This window comes from Rhinoraja longicauda, chromosome 2 (genome assembly GCF_053455715.1).
Source record: "Rhinoraja longicauda isolate Sanriku21f chromosome 2, sRhiLon1.1, whole genome shotgun sequence".
NCBI lineage: Eukaryota > Metazoa > Chordata > Chondrichthyes > Rajiformes > Arhynchobatidae > Rhinoraja > Rhinoraja longicauda.
Window position 1 is genome coordinate 116,242,036 of NC_135954.1, and position 16,408 is coordinate 116,258,443.

The following is a 16,408-nucleotide window of genomic DNA, read 5'->3' on the forward strand; positions in this document are numbered from 1 at the left end:
GAACATACAGGGCAAGATTAGCAAGTTTGCTGATGACACAAAAGTGGGTGGTTTTGCAGATAGTGAAGATGGTTTTGAAAGATAGGTTGAAGAATAGTTGATGGAATTTAATACAGAGAAGTGTGAGGTGTTGCATTTTGGGACGTCTAACAAGGACAGGATCCACACAGTAAATGAGTTCTAGGAGTGCAGGTGCATGGTTCCTTGAAGGTCGAGTCGCAGGTAGATAAGGTGGTCAAAAAGGCTTTTGGCACATTGACCATCAGTCAGAGTATTGAGTATGTAAGTTGGGAGGTCATGTTGCAGTTGTATAAGATGTCGGTGAGACCACATTTAGAGTATTGTGTTCAGTTCTGGGCACCATGTTATAGGAAAGATATTGTCAAGCTTGAAAGGGTTCAGGGAAGATTTATGAGGATGTAGCCTGGTCTAGAGCGCGTGAGCTATGGGAGAGGTTGAGTAGGCTGGGTCTATTGCATGGAGCGTAGGAGGATGAGGGGTGATCTTATGGAGGTGTATAAAATCTTGAGAGGAATAGATTGGGTAGGTGCACAGAATCTCTTTCCCAGAGTAGCGTAATCGACGACCATTGACATAGGTTCAAGGTGAAGGGGAAAAGATTTAGTAGGAACCTGGGGCAACCTTTTCACACACCAGACTGCCAGGGGAGGTAGTTGAGGCTGGGACTATCCCAACGTTTAAGAATCATTTAGACAGGCACGTGGATAGGACATGTTTGCAGGGATATGGACTGAACCCAGGCAGGTGGGACTCTTTTAGCTGGGACATGTTGGCCGGTGTGGGCAAGTTGGCCTGAAGGGCCTGTTTCCCCACTGTATCACTCTATGACTGTAGTTATGGATAGGGACAGACAGGGCTCACATGTTAAAAGGCTAAAGTGGGGTAAGCACAACACTGAGGGTATGAGAGAAAGTCTCACTCATGTGAGCACGTTGTTTAAAGGGAAAGGAACATCAGCCAAGTGGTTGATGTTTAAGGGGAAAGGAACAGGTTGCAGGTTGTTTAAGGGGAAAGGAACAGGTTGCAGGTTGTTTAAGGGGAAAGGAACATCAGCCAAGTGGTCTGTTTTTAAAAGTGTGATGATAAAGGCACAGTATATGCACGTCCCTATTACAGTGAAGGTCAAAGCAGGCAAACATAAGGAAGCTTGGCTGATGAGAGCAATAGAGGCATTGGTTACGAATAAAAAAAGGCATGGGGACAGGCATATGCAGCTGGGATCAAGTTTATCCCTGGAGGAGTTTCAGTAACTAAGGAGCAAAGTAAAAAAGTAAATCAGAGGAGCAAAAAGAAGCAGGAGATATCTCTGGCAGATAGTATTAAGGACAAACCCAAGAGATTTTTTGTAATTACATAAATTGGAAAAGGGTAACTAGAGAGGGAGTGGGACCCCTCAGGAATGAAAGCAGTCAACTCTGCGTGGAGCTACCAGAACTGGGCAAGGTCCTCAATGAGTATTTCTCCTCTTTATTTACCGAGGACAAAGGCTTCAGGACGTAGGAACTGGGGCAAAGTAGGTCGGGTAGCCTCCAAAGACACTTGGTTGAAGGCCCCTGAGATTGCAATGTTGTGCCTGAGGTCTCGCCGGGACCGTGTGGATGACATCAGGGGCAGCGGGTTGGGGGGGCGGAGGGATATAAACAGCCACCACAATGGCGTGGGCATATTGCATGGACGGAGACCCAGATACATGAGTTCACTGCCCGGGTGACACACGCCCCTTAATGGTGATGTGACCAGGGTTGCACCATTTGTTGTTAACGAGAACAGCAAGTCTCCCATCTCTTGCCACCCACTCTGCAGACCCTGTGCGCACGAACAGTCTGAAAGCCGTCCACACCCGCGTTGGACTCAGGGATGGGCCAGTGGAGCTATGTCTCCGTGAAACACATCACGCTGCTAACGGTACTCCCTCCGAGTCCTCACGAGGGATACATTTACACTTTTACACACTTATGCCGAGCCAATTAACATACAAACCTGTACATCTCTGGAGTGTGCTAGGAAACCAAAGATCTCAGTGAAATCCCACACAGGTCACGGGGAAAACCTGCAAACTGCGTACAGACAAGCACCCGTAGTCAGAATCGAACCCGGGTGTCTGCCGATGTAAGGCAGTAGCTCTGCCGCTACGCCGCCAGGGCGTTGCACTTAAACAAACATAGAAAACATAGAAAATAGGTGCAGGAGGAGGCCATTCGGCCCTTCGAGCCAGCCCGCCATTCATTGTGATCATGGTTGATCATCCACAATCAGTAACCCGTGCCTGCCTTCACCCCATATCTTTTGATTCCACTAGCCCCAAGAGCTAACTCTCTAACTCTCTCTTAAATTCATCCACGATTTGGCCTCCACTGCCCTCTGTGGCAGAGAATTCCACAAATTCACAACTCTCTGGGTGAAAAAGTTCCTTCTCACCTCAGTTTTAAATGGCCTCTCCTTTATTCTAAGACTGTGGCCCCTGGTTCTGGACTCACCCAACATTGGGAACATTTTTCCTGCATCTAGCTTGTCCAGTCCTTTTATAATTTTATATGTTTCTATAAGATCCCCTCTCATCCTTCTAAACTCCAGTGAATACAAGCCTAGTCTTTTCAATCTTTCCTCATATGACAGTCCCACCATCCCAGGGATCAATCTCGTGAACCTACGCTGCACTGCCTCAATTACAAGGTTGTCCTTCCTCAAATTAGGAGACCAAAACTGTACACAATACTCCACATGTGGTCTTACCAGGGCCCTATACAACTGCAGAAGAACCTAGTTACTCCTAAACTGAAATCCTCTTATTATGAAGGCCAACATGCCATTAGCTTTCTTCACTGCCTGCTGTACCTGCACGCCAACTTTCAGTGACTGGTGTACAAGGACACCCAGGTCTCGCTGCACCTCCCCCTTACCTAACCTGACACCATTCAAGATTCTATGACCCTGGAACCCACTATTCCTCGGTATATCAATGGTGCAAAACATCTTGCCATTACCCGCATTCCTTCCCCTTACATTCGACATCTCAAAGTGCAACGCCTCACACTTGTGTTATCAACCATTTATCCGCCCATTTCTGTAACACCCCTCCTCTCACTAAAAGGATCGTTTATGTGCTGTCCAGCTCCGACTCTGTGAGAAACGTCACAGGGTCATCGCCTCAGTTTCAGTGCGGGAGCGCCACACTTTGCGAGTGAACTTGCTGATGGGTTGTCACATTACCATGGGCAGAGTCTGCTTTCCTAGGGCGGATATGTTGGCAGTGACACAAGATTCTAACCGTCCTCTCTCCTTCCATTGTTTGCAGATTCCCCTGGAAAGATATCTAAGATCGGGTGGAGCCACTAGTACCGCCAACAGTCTGTCTGTCCTTGCTACAGTTCATGTTATTTAGAGTATGTGCTAAAAGTATGTTTTACTGTTTCTTGGTTTGTTTTATGTGGGGGAGGGGGAGGGGGAGGGGGGGTTGGGGAAACTTTTTTTCAATCTCTTACCTCGACGGAGATGTGATTTTTCTCTGTGTTGTATCTCCGTCCCCACTGCGGCCTAACATCGAGGAGTTGGCGGCCTTTCCTGGAGACCGGCCCGGCGCTTCATGCCGCGGGCACGGTGCGGACTTTAACATCGTGGAGCTGCGATCCATTGCCGAGGATCGACTGTGGAGAGTTCCAATCGCAGGGCCTGTGGACTTTAACATCGTGAAGCCCCAGTCTCTGGTAAGAAGAGGTCGACTCGGGAGCTCCATGGCCGTTTCAACCATCCCGACGCGGGGAGTTTCGATCATCCCGACATGAGGGCCTCCGACAGTCGGCAGCGGTGACTGCAGACGGTTCAACAGCCCCGACCGCGGGTGAACAATAGACAATAGAATAGAAAATAGGTGCAGGAGAAGGCCATTCGGCCCTTCGAGCCAGCACCGCCATTCAATGTGATCATGGCTGATCATTCTCACAAAGAGGAAGTTGATGAACTTTATTACCTTCCATCACAGCGAGGAATGTGGAATCCACTGTGGTGGATGTTTATGTTAAAATTCATTCTATGTGGCTGTGTGTCTTGTTGCTTTTCACGTAGTATTGCTGTATGGTAACTCAAATTCCACTGTACCTTAATTGTGGCAATAAATTGATCTTGATCTTGAAATCTAAGACAGAGGTATGCCAGTGCCAACAATTCCGTGACCCTCAACTCCACTTCCTAACTTATCACCATTAACCAACGGAGACAACTGTAACTCTGCAAACCACTAGAAAATAAACCTCTCTACGATTACAACCCATCTCTAGAGGATGCATGAATTGACCGTGACCAGTCATAGAGCCTTTCCTGAGTATTGCTGGGTCCCTTGCTTGAGAAACAAAGGAAAGAGTATCAGCCTCCGAATCAAAGGCATTGGGTTCAGGTCAATGGAGAGAGACTAGAGACAAACTGTGCAGGTGTGCGGGAGTACCGCACTGTGGGAGGGGCGGTACTGAGGGAGTACCGCACTGTGGGAGGGGCAGTACTGAGGGAGCGTCGCACTGTGGGAGGGGCAGTACTGAGGGAGTACCGCACTGTGGGAGGGGCAGTACTGAGGGAGCGTCGCACTGTGGGAGGGGCAATACTGAGGGAGTACCGCACTGTGGGAGGGGCAGTACTGAGGGAGCGTCGCACTGTGGGAGGGGCAGTACTGAGGGAGTACCGCACTGTGGGAGGGGCAGTACTGAGGGAGTACCGCACTGTGGGAGGGGCAGTACTGAGGGAGCGTCGGAATGTGGGAGGAGCGGTACTGAGGGAGTACCGCACTGTGGGAGGGGCAATACTGAGGGAGTGTCGCACTGTGGGAGAGGCAGTACTGATTGATTATCGCATTATGGGAGGGAGGCAATACTGAGGGAGCGTCGCACTGTGGGAGGGGCAATACTGAGGGAGCGCCGCAGTGTGGGAGGGGCAATACTGAGGGAGCGCCGCACTGTGGGAGGGGCAATACTGAGGGAGCGCCGCACTGTGGGAGGGGCAGTACTGAGGGAGTACCGCACTGTGGGAGGGGCAGTACTGAGGGAGCATCGCACTGTTTTTTTTGTGTTTTTTTCAATCAAAAATATTTATTCAAATATTAAAATAATATATACAATACAATAAAACCAAAACAGAACCCACCACCAGAATATTATACAAACAAATATTCCAATTGAAACTATTATACAATTATATTACAATCCCCATCCAGGATACATCCAATCCCCCGCGGTGCCCAGCGGTCCCGGAAACCCCCAGGGTGCCCGTGGACAGCGTGTAGTCCCTCTCCAACACCACCCTGGCACGGACGTAACCCCGGAAAAGGGGCAGGCAGCCGGCTCGGGCAGAGCCCTCTTCCGCCTGGCGCCGTGAGTCGCGGATGGCCAGCTTGGTCAGGCCCAGGAGCAACCCAACAAGGACATCTTCGGCCCTACCCTCTCCCCTACGCACAGGGTGTCCAGAGATGAGGATGGTGGGTGAAAAATGCAGCCTAAAAGCAAGGAGCAGCCCCTTTAGATATTGGAACAGGGGCTGCAACCTCACACACTCCATGTACACGTGGTACACAGACTCACACACTCCATGTACACGTGGTACACAGACTCTTCCAACCCGCAAAAGTGGCAGGCTGCTGGCGAGTCTGTGAACCGTGCGAGGAACAGGTTGCAGGGGACTCCTCGGTGCAATACCTTCCACCCCAGGTCCCCGATGGAGAGGGGCAGAATCCCTGCATAGAGGGACCCCCACCGCGGGGCCCCCTCGCGACCGGAAGGCAACACCGAACGCCACTTAGTGTCCGGACGGTGGACCAGGGCGAGGAAGTGCAGGGTGTGGAGGAGGAGCCCGTACAGGACACGCCTCCCTGCGTCTCGGAGGGAGATGAAGGGTGTCGAGGAAATGCGGCTCATGTTGTGTGGGACCGGCTCCCGGGAAGGATTATGGCGCCTGGGTCCGACGAGTACTTCCTGTTGAGCGGGGGTTTGCGCCCCCCTGACACCCAGCGGGGCAGGACAAGGGCCGGCTGCTCTCACACCCCCTGACACCCAGCGGGGCAGGACAAGGGCCGGCTGCTCTCACACCCCCTGACACCCAGCGGGGCGGGACAAGGGCCGGCTGCTCTCACACCCCCTGACACCCAGCGGGGCGGGACAAGGGCCGGCTGCTCTCACACCCCCTGACACCCAGCGGGGCGGGACAAGGGCCGGCTGCTCTCACACCCCCTGACACCCAGCGGGGCAGGACAAGGGCCGGCTGCTCTCACACCCCCTGACACCCAGCGGGGCAGGACAAGGGCCGGCTGCTCTCACACCTCCTGACACCCAGCGGGGCAGGACAAGGGCCGGCTGCTCTCACACCCCCTGACACCCAGCGGGGCAGGACAAGGGCCGGCTGCTCTCACACGCCCTGACACCCAGCGGGGCGGGACAAGGGCCGGCTGCTCTCACACCCCCTGACACCCAGCGGGGCAGGACAAGGGCCGGCTGCTCTCACACCTCCTGACACCCAGCGGGGCAGGACAAGGGCCGGCTGCTCTCACACCTCCTGACACCCAGCGGGGCAGGACAAGGGCCGGCTGCTCTCACACCCCCTGACACCCAGCGGGGCGGGACAAGGGCCGGCTGCTCTCACACCTCCTGACACCCAGCGGGGCGGGACAAGGGGGGGCCGTTCTCACACCCAGGCCATCGCCCGTCGCCAGCGGAGGGGGGGCCCGGTCGACAGCAACCAAGTTCCAGACTCTCAGCAAGTCCCGGTAGAAGCCGGGCATCCCCAGCAGGACAACACGGCTGACGCCCACCATCAGGATCCGCGTACCTGCATGAAGGCAGCGGCCATGTTGGAAAAAGTGTGTCGCCAGCACGTGCCACCTCGGAGGACGCTCCGAGTACAGGTATCTCTGCAGAGTCCTGAGGCGGAGAGCCGCCAACTGGGTGCGGATGCACACCAGCGACTGCCCGCCCTCCTCAATCGGGAGACTCAGGACCGCTGCAGAGACCCAGTGCTTTCTGTTGCCCCAGAAGAAGTCCACCAACTTCTTCTGGATGATCCCAGCAAAGGTGGCCGATGGACCAATGTGGTCAATCTGTACCAGAGCAGGGAGGCCACAAGTTGGTTAATGCCCAACACCCTGCCCCGGTAGGAAAGCACCCTGAGGAGACCTAACCAGCGCCCCAGCCGGGCGACGACTTTCAACTCCAGCTCCTGCCAGTTCGCCAGCCAGGTCTCCGCGACAGGACTCAGGTAGACTCCCAAGTAAAGGAGGTGCGTGGTGCTCCACGTGTAAAAACGCATCTCCTCAGGGAGGGAGTCCACCTGCCAGGGACCCACCAAGAGTCCAGAACATTTCCCCCAGTTGATCCTTGCAGAGGAGGCGGCCGAGAAGACTCGTTGGCACTCGCGCATCCTCTGCAGATCGGCGGGGTCAGTGACCATGAGGAGCACGTCATCGGCATAGACTGATAGGACCACCACCATATCCGGCTCACGTAGAACCAAGCCCGTCAACCTCCTCCGAAGCAGACTAAGGAATGGCTCCACGCAGATGGGGTACAGGGAGCGTCGCACTGTGGGAGGAGTAGTACTGAGGGAGCGTCGCACTGTGGGAGGGGCAGTACTGAGGGAGTGTCGCTCTGTGGGAGGGGCAGTACTGAGGGTGCGTCGCACTATGGGAGGGGCAGTATTGAGGGAGCGTCGCACTGTGGGAGGGGCAGTACTGAGGGAGGTTCGCACTGTGGGTGGGGCAGTACTGAGGGAGCATCGCAATGTGGGAGAGGCAGTACTGAGGGAGCGTCGCACTGTGGGAGGGGCAGTACTGAGGGAGCGTCGCACTGTGGGAGGGGCAGTACTGAGGGAGCGTCGCACTGTGGGAGGGGCAGTACTGAGGGAGCGTCGCACTGTGGGAGGGGCAGTACTGAGGGAGCGTCGCACTGTGGGAGGGGCAGTACTGATTGATTATCACATTATGGGAGGGAGGCAATACTGAGGGAGGTTCACACTGTGGGAGAGGCAGTACTGAGGGAGCGTCGCACTGTGGGAGGAGTAGTACTGAGGGAGCGTCGCACTGTGGGAGGAGTAGTACTGAGGGAGCGCCGCACTGTGGGAGGGGCAGTACTGAGGGAGCATTGCACTGTGGGTGGGGCAGTACTGAGGGAGCATCGCAATGTGGGAGAGGCAGTACTGAGGGAGCGTCGCACTGTGGGAGGGGCAGTACTGAGGGAGCGTCGCACTGTGGGAGGGGCAGTACTGAGGGAGCGTCGCACTGTGGGAGGAGTAGTACTGAGGGAGCGCCGCACTGTGGGAGGGGCAGTACTGAGGGAGCATTGCACTGTGGGTGGGGCAGTACTGAGGGAGCATTGCACTGTGGGTGGGGCAGTACTGAGGGAGCATCGCAATGTGGGAGAGGCAGTACTGAGGGAGCGTCGCACTGTGGGAGGGGCAGTACTGAGGGAGCGTCGCACTGTGGGAGGGGCAGTACTGAGGGAGCGCCGCACTGTGGGAGGAGTAGTACTGAGGGAGCGTCGCACTGTGGGAGGGGCAGTACTGAGGGAGCGTCGCACTGTGGGAGGGGCAGTACTGAGGGAGCGCCGCACTGTGGGAGGAGTAGTACTGAGGGAGCGCCGCACTGTGGGAGGGGCAGTACTGAGGGAGGTTCGCACTGTGGGAGGGGCAGTTGTTGCTGTTGTTCGTCCTTCGGGTTGGAAGATGACCATGACTTCACATTCAGTTGGAGGATTGGTGACTGTGGTCCGGAAGTGACTGGTGAGGCCAATCCGGGCCCGGAAGGCACGCCCACACGTAGGACACAAGTTGATAGCTGCTGCAGTGGAAGTGGAGGTAGCCCGGGCCTTGCGCGCGGTGCGTTTCCTCTGGGCCTCTGCAGTGCATCTGTTCTCTGCTGCACGGGCTCCTGTGGTGAGCTTGCTACGCCAGGTTGGACGGTCCAGAGCAAGAGACTCCCAAGTGCTGAGGTTGATGTCCAAGTCTTTGAGGGACACTTTGAGGCAGTCCTTAAACCGTTTCTTCTGTCCTCCTACTGAGCGCTTGCCCTGACACAGTTCTCCATACAGAAGCTGTTTGGGCAGTGGACTCTCGGGCATTCTGACGACATGGCCTGCCCATCTGGCTTGGGCTTTCCGTAGGAGGGTGTGGACGCTGGGGATTCCGGCCCGTTCCAAGACCTCTGTGTCGGGAATTTTGTCCTGCCACCTGATGTGAAGGAGTCTGCGTAGGCAGCTCAAGTGAAAGTGGTTGAGCTGTTTGGCATGTCTGCTGTGGACAGTCCAAGTCTCACTGGCATAGAGAAGAGTGGTGAGTACCACTGCATGGCTCCAACACCGAGCCTTGCGGCACTCCACTCGCCACTGCCTGCCATTCTGAAAAGGACCAGTTTACTCCTACTCTTTGCTTCCTGTCTGCCAACCAATTCTCTATCCATGTCAACACTCTACCCCTAATACCATGTGCTCTAAATTTGCTCACCAATCTCCCGTGTGGGACCTTATCAAAGGCTTTCTGAAAGTCTAGATACACTACATCTACTGACTCCCCTTCATCCATTTTACTTGTCGCGTCCTCAAAAAATTCCAGAAGATTAATCAAGCATGATTTCCCTTTCATTAATCCATGCTGCCTAGGACTTATCCATCGGAACACAGCTACCAGCCTTGGAGGGCATCTACAACACACGATGCCTCAGAAAAGCCACCAGCATCCACAAAGACTCTTCACACCCCTGCAACAGTCTGTTTGAACTCTTTCCATCGGGCAGACGATACAAGGCCTTCTACGCCCGCACCTCCAGATTCAGGAACAGCTTCATCCCCAGGGCTATAGCTGTTATGAACCGGTCCTGCTGAGCTGGATGGTCACAACGCACAGTGATCCAGCACAGATCAACTTGCACTTTATTCTGTCTTAAAACTGTTACAATTTGTTTTGTTGGGTTGTTGTTGTTTAAATTAACACTGACTAGCTAATTCAATTATTGCATCGTATGGGAGACGCATTCCCAATCTCGTTGTACCCCTGTACAATGACAATAAAGATATATTGTATTGTATTGTATTACTACTATCCAAATGCACCGTTATTACCTCTTTAATAATTGACTCCAGCACCTTCCCCACCACTGAAGTCAGGTAACTGGTCTGTAATTCCCCGTTTTCTCTCTCGCTCTTTTCTTGAAAAGTGGGATAACATTAGCTATCCTCCAATCGACAGGAACTGATCCCGAATCTATTGACGATTGGAAAATGATCACCAATGCGTCCACTATTTCTAGAGCCATCTCCCTGAGTAGATGACCATCAGGCCCTGGGGATTTATCAACCTTCAGTCCCATCAGTCTACCTAATACTATTTCTCACCTATTGCAAATTACTTTCAGTTCCTGTACCCCCTAGATCCTCTGTCCTCCAGTACATCTGGGAGATTGTTTGCGTCTTCCTTCGTGAAGACAGATCCAAAGTACCTGTTCAACTCTTCTGCCATCACCTTGTTATCTATAATAATTTCACCCGTGTCTGCCTTCAAGGGACCCACAATTGACTTTGCTACTCTTTTTCTCTTAACATATCTAAAGAAGCTTTTACTGTCATTCTTTATATTCTTGGCCAGCTTCCCCTCGTACTTCATCTTTTCTGCCCGTATTGCCCGTTTTGTTACCTTCTGTTGTCCTTTGAAAGTTTCCCAATCCTCTGGCTTCCCGCTACTCTTTGCTGTGTTATACATCTTTTCTTTTAGTTTTATTCCATCCCTAACTTCCCTTGTCAGCCACGGTTGCCTCCTACTCCCCTTAGAATCTTTCTTCCCCTTCGGCAGACCCTCCAGGCCCCTCGGCTCGGGTTGTTCCCACTGCTCCCCTCCCAGCTCGCTCAACCCTGTCTTTTTCTTCTTCTTCTCCTTCTTCTCCTCCTCCTCCTCCTCCTCCTCCTCCTCCTCCTCCTCCTCCTCCTCCTCCTCCTCCTCCTCCTCCTCCTCCTCCTCCTCCTCCTCCTCCTCCTCCTCCTCCTCCTCCTCCTCCTCCTCCTCCTCCTCCTCCTCCTCCTCCTCCTCCTCCTCCTCCTCCTCCTCCTCCTCCTCCTCCTCCTCCTCCTCCTCCTCCTCCTCCTCCTCCTCCTCCTCCTCCTCCTCCTCCTCCTCCTCCTCCTCCTCCTCCTCCTCCTCCTCCTCCTCCTCCTCCTCCTCCTCCTCCTCCTCCTCCTCCTCCTCCTCCTCCTCCTCCTCCTCCTCCCCCTCCTCCCCCTCCTCCTCCTCCTCTCCCTCCTCCTCCCCCCCTCCTCCCCCTCCTCCTCCCCCTTCCCCTCCACCTCCCCCACCCCCTCCTCCTCCCCGTTCCTCATCCTCCTCCACTCCTGAGAGAGAGTGCCAGCCTATCCAATCTCTCCCTATAAACATAGCCACACTAATGTTTTCTGCAGCCTTACGGCATGTTTCTTACATCTGGGCAACCAGAGCCAACACAGTCCTCCAAGTGTGGTCTCACCAGTAACATGCACAGCTGCATCATGGCGGCCCAACGTACTCAATACCCTTCGCAATCAAGGCAAACCTGTCAAATGCCTTCTTCACTACCCTGTCCACCTGACTCAGCACTTTCAGGGAATAATGCACCAGATCTCTGTTCTGCAACACTCTCCTGGGCTCTTATGTTTGTGGTGCATTCTCCACCGAACTCTAGATAGAATTCAGTGATAGTTCAAACACCAATGGAAAATCATATATCGTGTCCACCTGACGAAAATGGTCCAGCTAATAAAGATCGCTGTAATTCTTGATAATCCTCTTCACTGCCTACGAAGCCAACTATTTTGATGTAATCTCTAATCTTATTCAACCATCTCTGTACACTCTCATTACAATCGTTCACATAGATGAGAAGCAGTGATTGCCCCAACCCTCGGGACACCGACTGACATCCAAAACACGAACCTCAGTCACCAGTCCTTGCTTCCCACATTAAGCCAATTCTGTATCCAGTAAGCATCTAATCTTCCAAGGCAGCAGACTGTATGTAACATTATCATAGGTATTGATGAACTCAATATAGACAACATCTACTACCATCTCTAGGTTACTTTTTCAGGAATCTCCACCAGATTTGACAGACGTGATCTCCCACGCACAAATTCAATCTCTAAGCAACCCTGTCTATGCAAATGAATACATATCGCATCCTTCAAAATTGCCTCCAGTAACTTACCTAACCTCGATGTCAGGCTTACATCTTCACTATTTTCCTTTCCATACGTTCTTGAATAAAGACACAATCTTAGCCAACCAGTCTTCTGCAATCTCCCACATGGCTCACAATTAAGCCTTCATCTCAGCCAGGGCTCCCACTATTACTTCTCTTCTTCCCACATTGCTCTTGGATGGACCTGATCAGACTCCAGAAATGCATCTACCTTGATATGTTTTAAGACGTCCAGCACCATTTAAAAAAATATAAACCAGACTATCCCTAAGGGGTGCCATTACCTTTCCCGAGTTACCCAGTCTTCAGAACTGCAGGTGTTGGCTAATACCGAAGATACTCAAAGTGCTGGAGTAATCCCTGGGTCAGGTAGAATCTCTGAGATCTCTGAAGACGAGTCACAATCTGAGGAGCACCGCCTTATGAAAGGGGCAGTACTGAGGGGACGATGCACTAGATTTCGAATGTCTGAATCCTTGTTCAATTTTATATCGTCAATATTTGGTCTCTGCAATGGAGAGAAGGCCGCATCGGGAGCACTGAATGCAGCAGATGAGTTTGGAGGGGGTGCAGGAGAATCTCTGTGTCTTCTGGAAGGGCTATTAAGGTCCCTGAATGGAGATGAGCAGGAAGGAATATTGACAATTCGTGAGGCTGCACTTGAAGTGCAGTTTTTCTCACCCTCCTCGCGGACTCGTGCCATTGCGCTGACAACCACATATGGAGGATTTACGAGGATGTTGCCTGGACTCGAGAGCCTGAGGTATGTGGAAAGGTTGGGCAGGGTGGGTCTCTATTCCTTGGAGCGCAGGAGGCTGTGATCTTATAAAGATGTATAAAATCATGAGGGGAATAGATAGGGTGAATGCAGAGTCTTTCACCCAGACTAGGGGAATCATGAACCAGAGGACAGAGATATCAGGGGAAAGATCTAATAAGAACCTGAGGGGCAACCTTTTCACACAGAAGGTGGTGGGTATATGGGACGAGCTGCCAGAGAAGGTAGTTGATGCAGATATTATAATAACATTTATAGAGTCATCGAGTCATAGAGTGATGCAGTGTAGAAACAGGCCCCTCGGCCCAACTTGCCCACACAGCCAACAATGTCCCAACTACACTAGTCCCACTTGCCTGCACATGGTCCATATCCCCCCAAACCTTTCCTGTCCATGTACCTGTCAAACTGTTTCTTAAACGATGGGATAATCCCAGCCCCAACTATCTCCTCTGGCAGCTTGTTCCATACACCCACCACCCTCTGTGTTAAATCTTTTCCCCTTCATCTTGAACATATGTTCTCTGGCCCTCGATTCCCCCACTCTGGGCAAGGAACTCTGTGCATCTACCCGATCTATTCATCTCATGGTTTTGTACAACTCTATAAGATCATCCTCATGCTCCTGCGCTCCCTGGAATAGAGACCTAGTCTACTCAACCTCTCCCTGTAGCTCAAACCCTCTAGTCCTGGCAACACCCTCGGATTTTTTTTTTTCTGAACCCTTTCAAGATGGACAATATTTTTCCTATAACATGGTGTCCAGAACTGAACACAATATTCTAAATGCAGTCTAAATGACATTTAGAAAGAGACATGGATAGGAAAGATTGAGTGGGATTCGGGTCAAACACGGGCAAATGGGACTAGTTTAAATGGGGCACCTTGGTCGGCATGGAGAAGTTGGGATGAATGGTCAGTTTCCGTGCTCTATGACTCTATGACTCTAAATGGGGCAAGGAGAGCGAACGTGACACAGTCTAAGAATAAAGGGGAGGTCATTTAAAACCGAGGTGAGAAGAAACATTTTCACCCAGAGTTGTGAATTTGTGGAATTCTCTGCCACAGAGGGCAGTGGAAGCCAAATCACTGGATGGATTTAAGAGAGAGTTAGATAGAGCTACAGGAGCTATTGGAATCAGGGGATATGGGGAGAAGGCAGGCACGGGTTACTGATTGTAGATGATCAGCTATGATCACAATGAATGGCAGTGCTGGCTCGAAGGGCCAAATGGCCTCCTCCAGCACCTATTTTCTACGTTTCTATGTTTCTGTGAGCGGTGGGGAAGGTGAGGGTCAATGTGGAAGCCAGGGGAATGAGGGAGCGTCCATCTCAGTAATAGCCGCATGGGACGTCAGAAGTGCCTCTGATGCCGACCACTTTGGCCATGCAGAGTAGAGGAAGGTGATTGGATGGAATCTAGCCAGTAGCTTTTGGCACCAATGTAATGGAAAGGAATCTTCAACTCTATAATTATACCCTGTTCTTTATAAATAGGACAAAAAAACAAAAAAGTTATGCAAAACGTTTACAACTGACAGGTTTCAAATAATTACTTTTCTCTGAATTACATTGCTAACCCTGGGTTAACTGAAACTGATCCAAGGACAAAGGGCTTGCGATCTGCAGGGAACCGGCGAAGGCTACTGTTAAGCGTGCAGATACTGCAGGCAGTGAAGAAAGCTAATGGCATGTTGGCCTTCATAACGAAAGGATTTGAGTACAGGAGCAAATAAGTCCCGCAGTTGTCTAGGGACCTGGTGAGACCACATCTGGAGTATTGTGTGCAGTTTTGGTCTCCTAATTTGAGGAAGGACGTCTTAGCTATTGAGGCAGTGCAGCGTAGGTTAACGAGGTTAATCCCTGGGATGGAGGGACTGTCATATGAGGAAAGATTGGAAAGACTAGGCTTGTATTCACTGGAGTTTAGAAGGATGAGTGGGGATCTTATAGAGGCGTATAAAATTATAAAAGGTCCAAGCTAGGTGCAGGAAAAATGTTCCCAATGTTGGGGGAGTCCAGAACCAGGGGCCACAGTCTAAAAATTAAGGGGAGGCCATTTAAAACTGAGGTGAGCAAAAGCTTTTTCACCCAGAGACTTGTGAATTTGTGGAATTCTCTGCCACATAAGGCAGTGGAACCCAATTTAAGAAACATAGAAACATAGCAAAATAGAAACAATTTACTGGATGAATTTAAAAGAGAGTCAGATAGAGCTCTAGGGGCTAGTAGAATCAAGGGATATGGGGAGAAGGCAGGCACGGGTTACTGATTGTGGATGATCAGCCATGATCACAATGAATGGCGGTGCTGGCTCGAAGGGCCGAATGGCCTCCTCCTGCACCTGTTTTCTATGGTTCTATGTTTCTTTTTTCTATATAGAGTTTAGTTTAGATTTGTTTGGTTTTATTTAGTTTGGTGTGGTTTAGTTTAGTTTAGTTTAGTTTAGTTTAGTTTAGTTTAGTTTAGTTTAGTTTAGTTTAGTTTAGTTTAGTTTAGTTTAGTTTAGTTTAGTCTTGTTTAGAGATTTCGCGCGGAGGTCATAGCCTCAGAATTAAAGGACGTTCCTTTAGGAAGGAGATGAGGAGGAATTTCTTTAGTCAGAGAGAAGTGAATCTGTGGAATTCATTTCCACAGAAGGCTGTGAAGGCCAAGTCAATTGATATTTTTAAGAGAGTTAGATGGGTGATTGATTAGAACGAGTTTCAGGGGTTATGGGGAGAAGGCAGGAGAATGAGGTTGAGAGAGAAAGATAGATAAGCTACAATTGAATGGCGGATTAGACTTGATGGCCCGAATGGTCTCATTCTGTTCATATCACTTGTGAAATTATGAAACAGCCCTTCAGCCCACCGAGTCACCACTGACCACCGATACCCGCACACTTACACAATCCTACACACACTAGGAAAAAATTACATTTATAGCAAGCCATCAACTTATAAACCAGTATGTCTGGAGTGTGGGAGGAAACTGGAGATCCCGGAAAATGCACGCGGCCACGAGGAGAATATACAAACTGCATACACACAGCACCCACTGTCAGAATCGAACCGGCGTCTCTGGCGTTGTAAGGCAGCAACTCTGTCGCTGCGCCACCATGCATAGGAACAGCCCCTTCAGCCCACTATGTTTGTGCTGACCACTACCATCCATCTCTACTAATCTCATTGATCAGCGGCTTGTCCTCAGCTGACTATACCTTGTCGAGGCTTGCCAGATGCTTCGAGGGCTCGCCAGATGCTAAGTGTTGTGACATTGGTATTAAAAGAAGACACTATATGCTGGAGTAACTCAACGGGTCAGGCAGCATCTCTGGCGAACATGAATAGGTGATGTTTTGGGTCAAATGTGAGGAAAGGCCCCAAGCTGAAAAGTCACCTATTGAGCTACTCCAGCATTGTGTGTCTTTATTTTTGGATCTGCA

At 51.3% G+C, this 16,408-nt stretch overlaps 1 protein-coding gene across 1 annotated transcript in view; it reads left to right on the forward strand.

Annotated features, from left to right (window-relative positions):
- LOC144607535 (uncharacterized) overlaps positions 1-3,338 on the forward strand; it is a 43,383-nt gene extending 40,045 nt beyond the window's left edge. The window contains exon 11 of the mRNA XM_078424432.1: positions 3,317-3,338. Within this exon, the coding sequence (XP_078280558.1) occupies positions 3,317-3,338 (22 nt within the window). The remainder of the gene's footprint in view (positions 1-3,316) is intronic.
- The last annotated feature ends 13,070 nt before the right edge of the window (positions 3,339-16,408 follow it).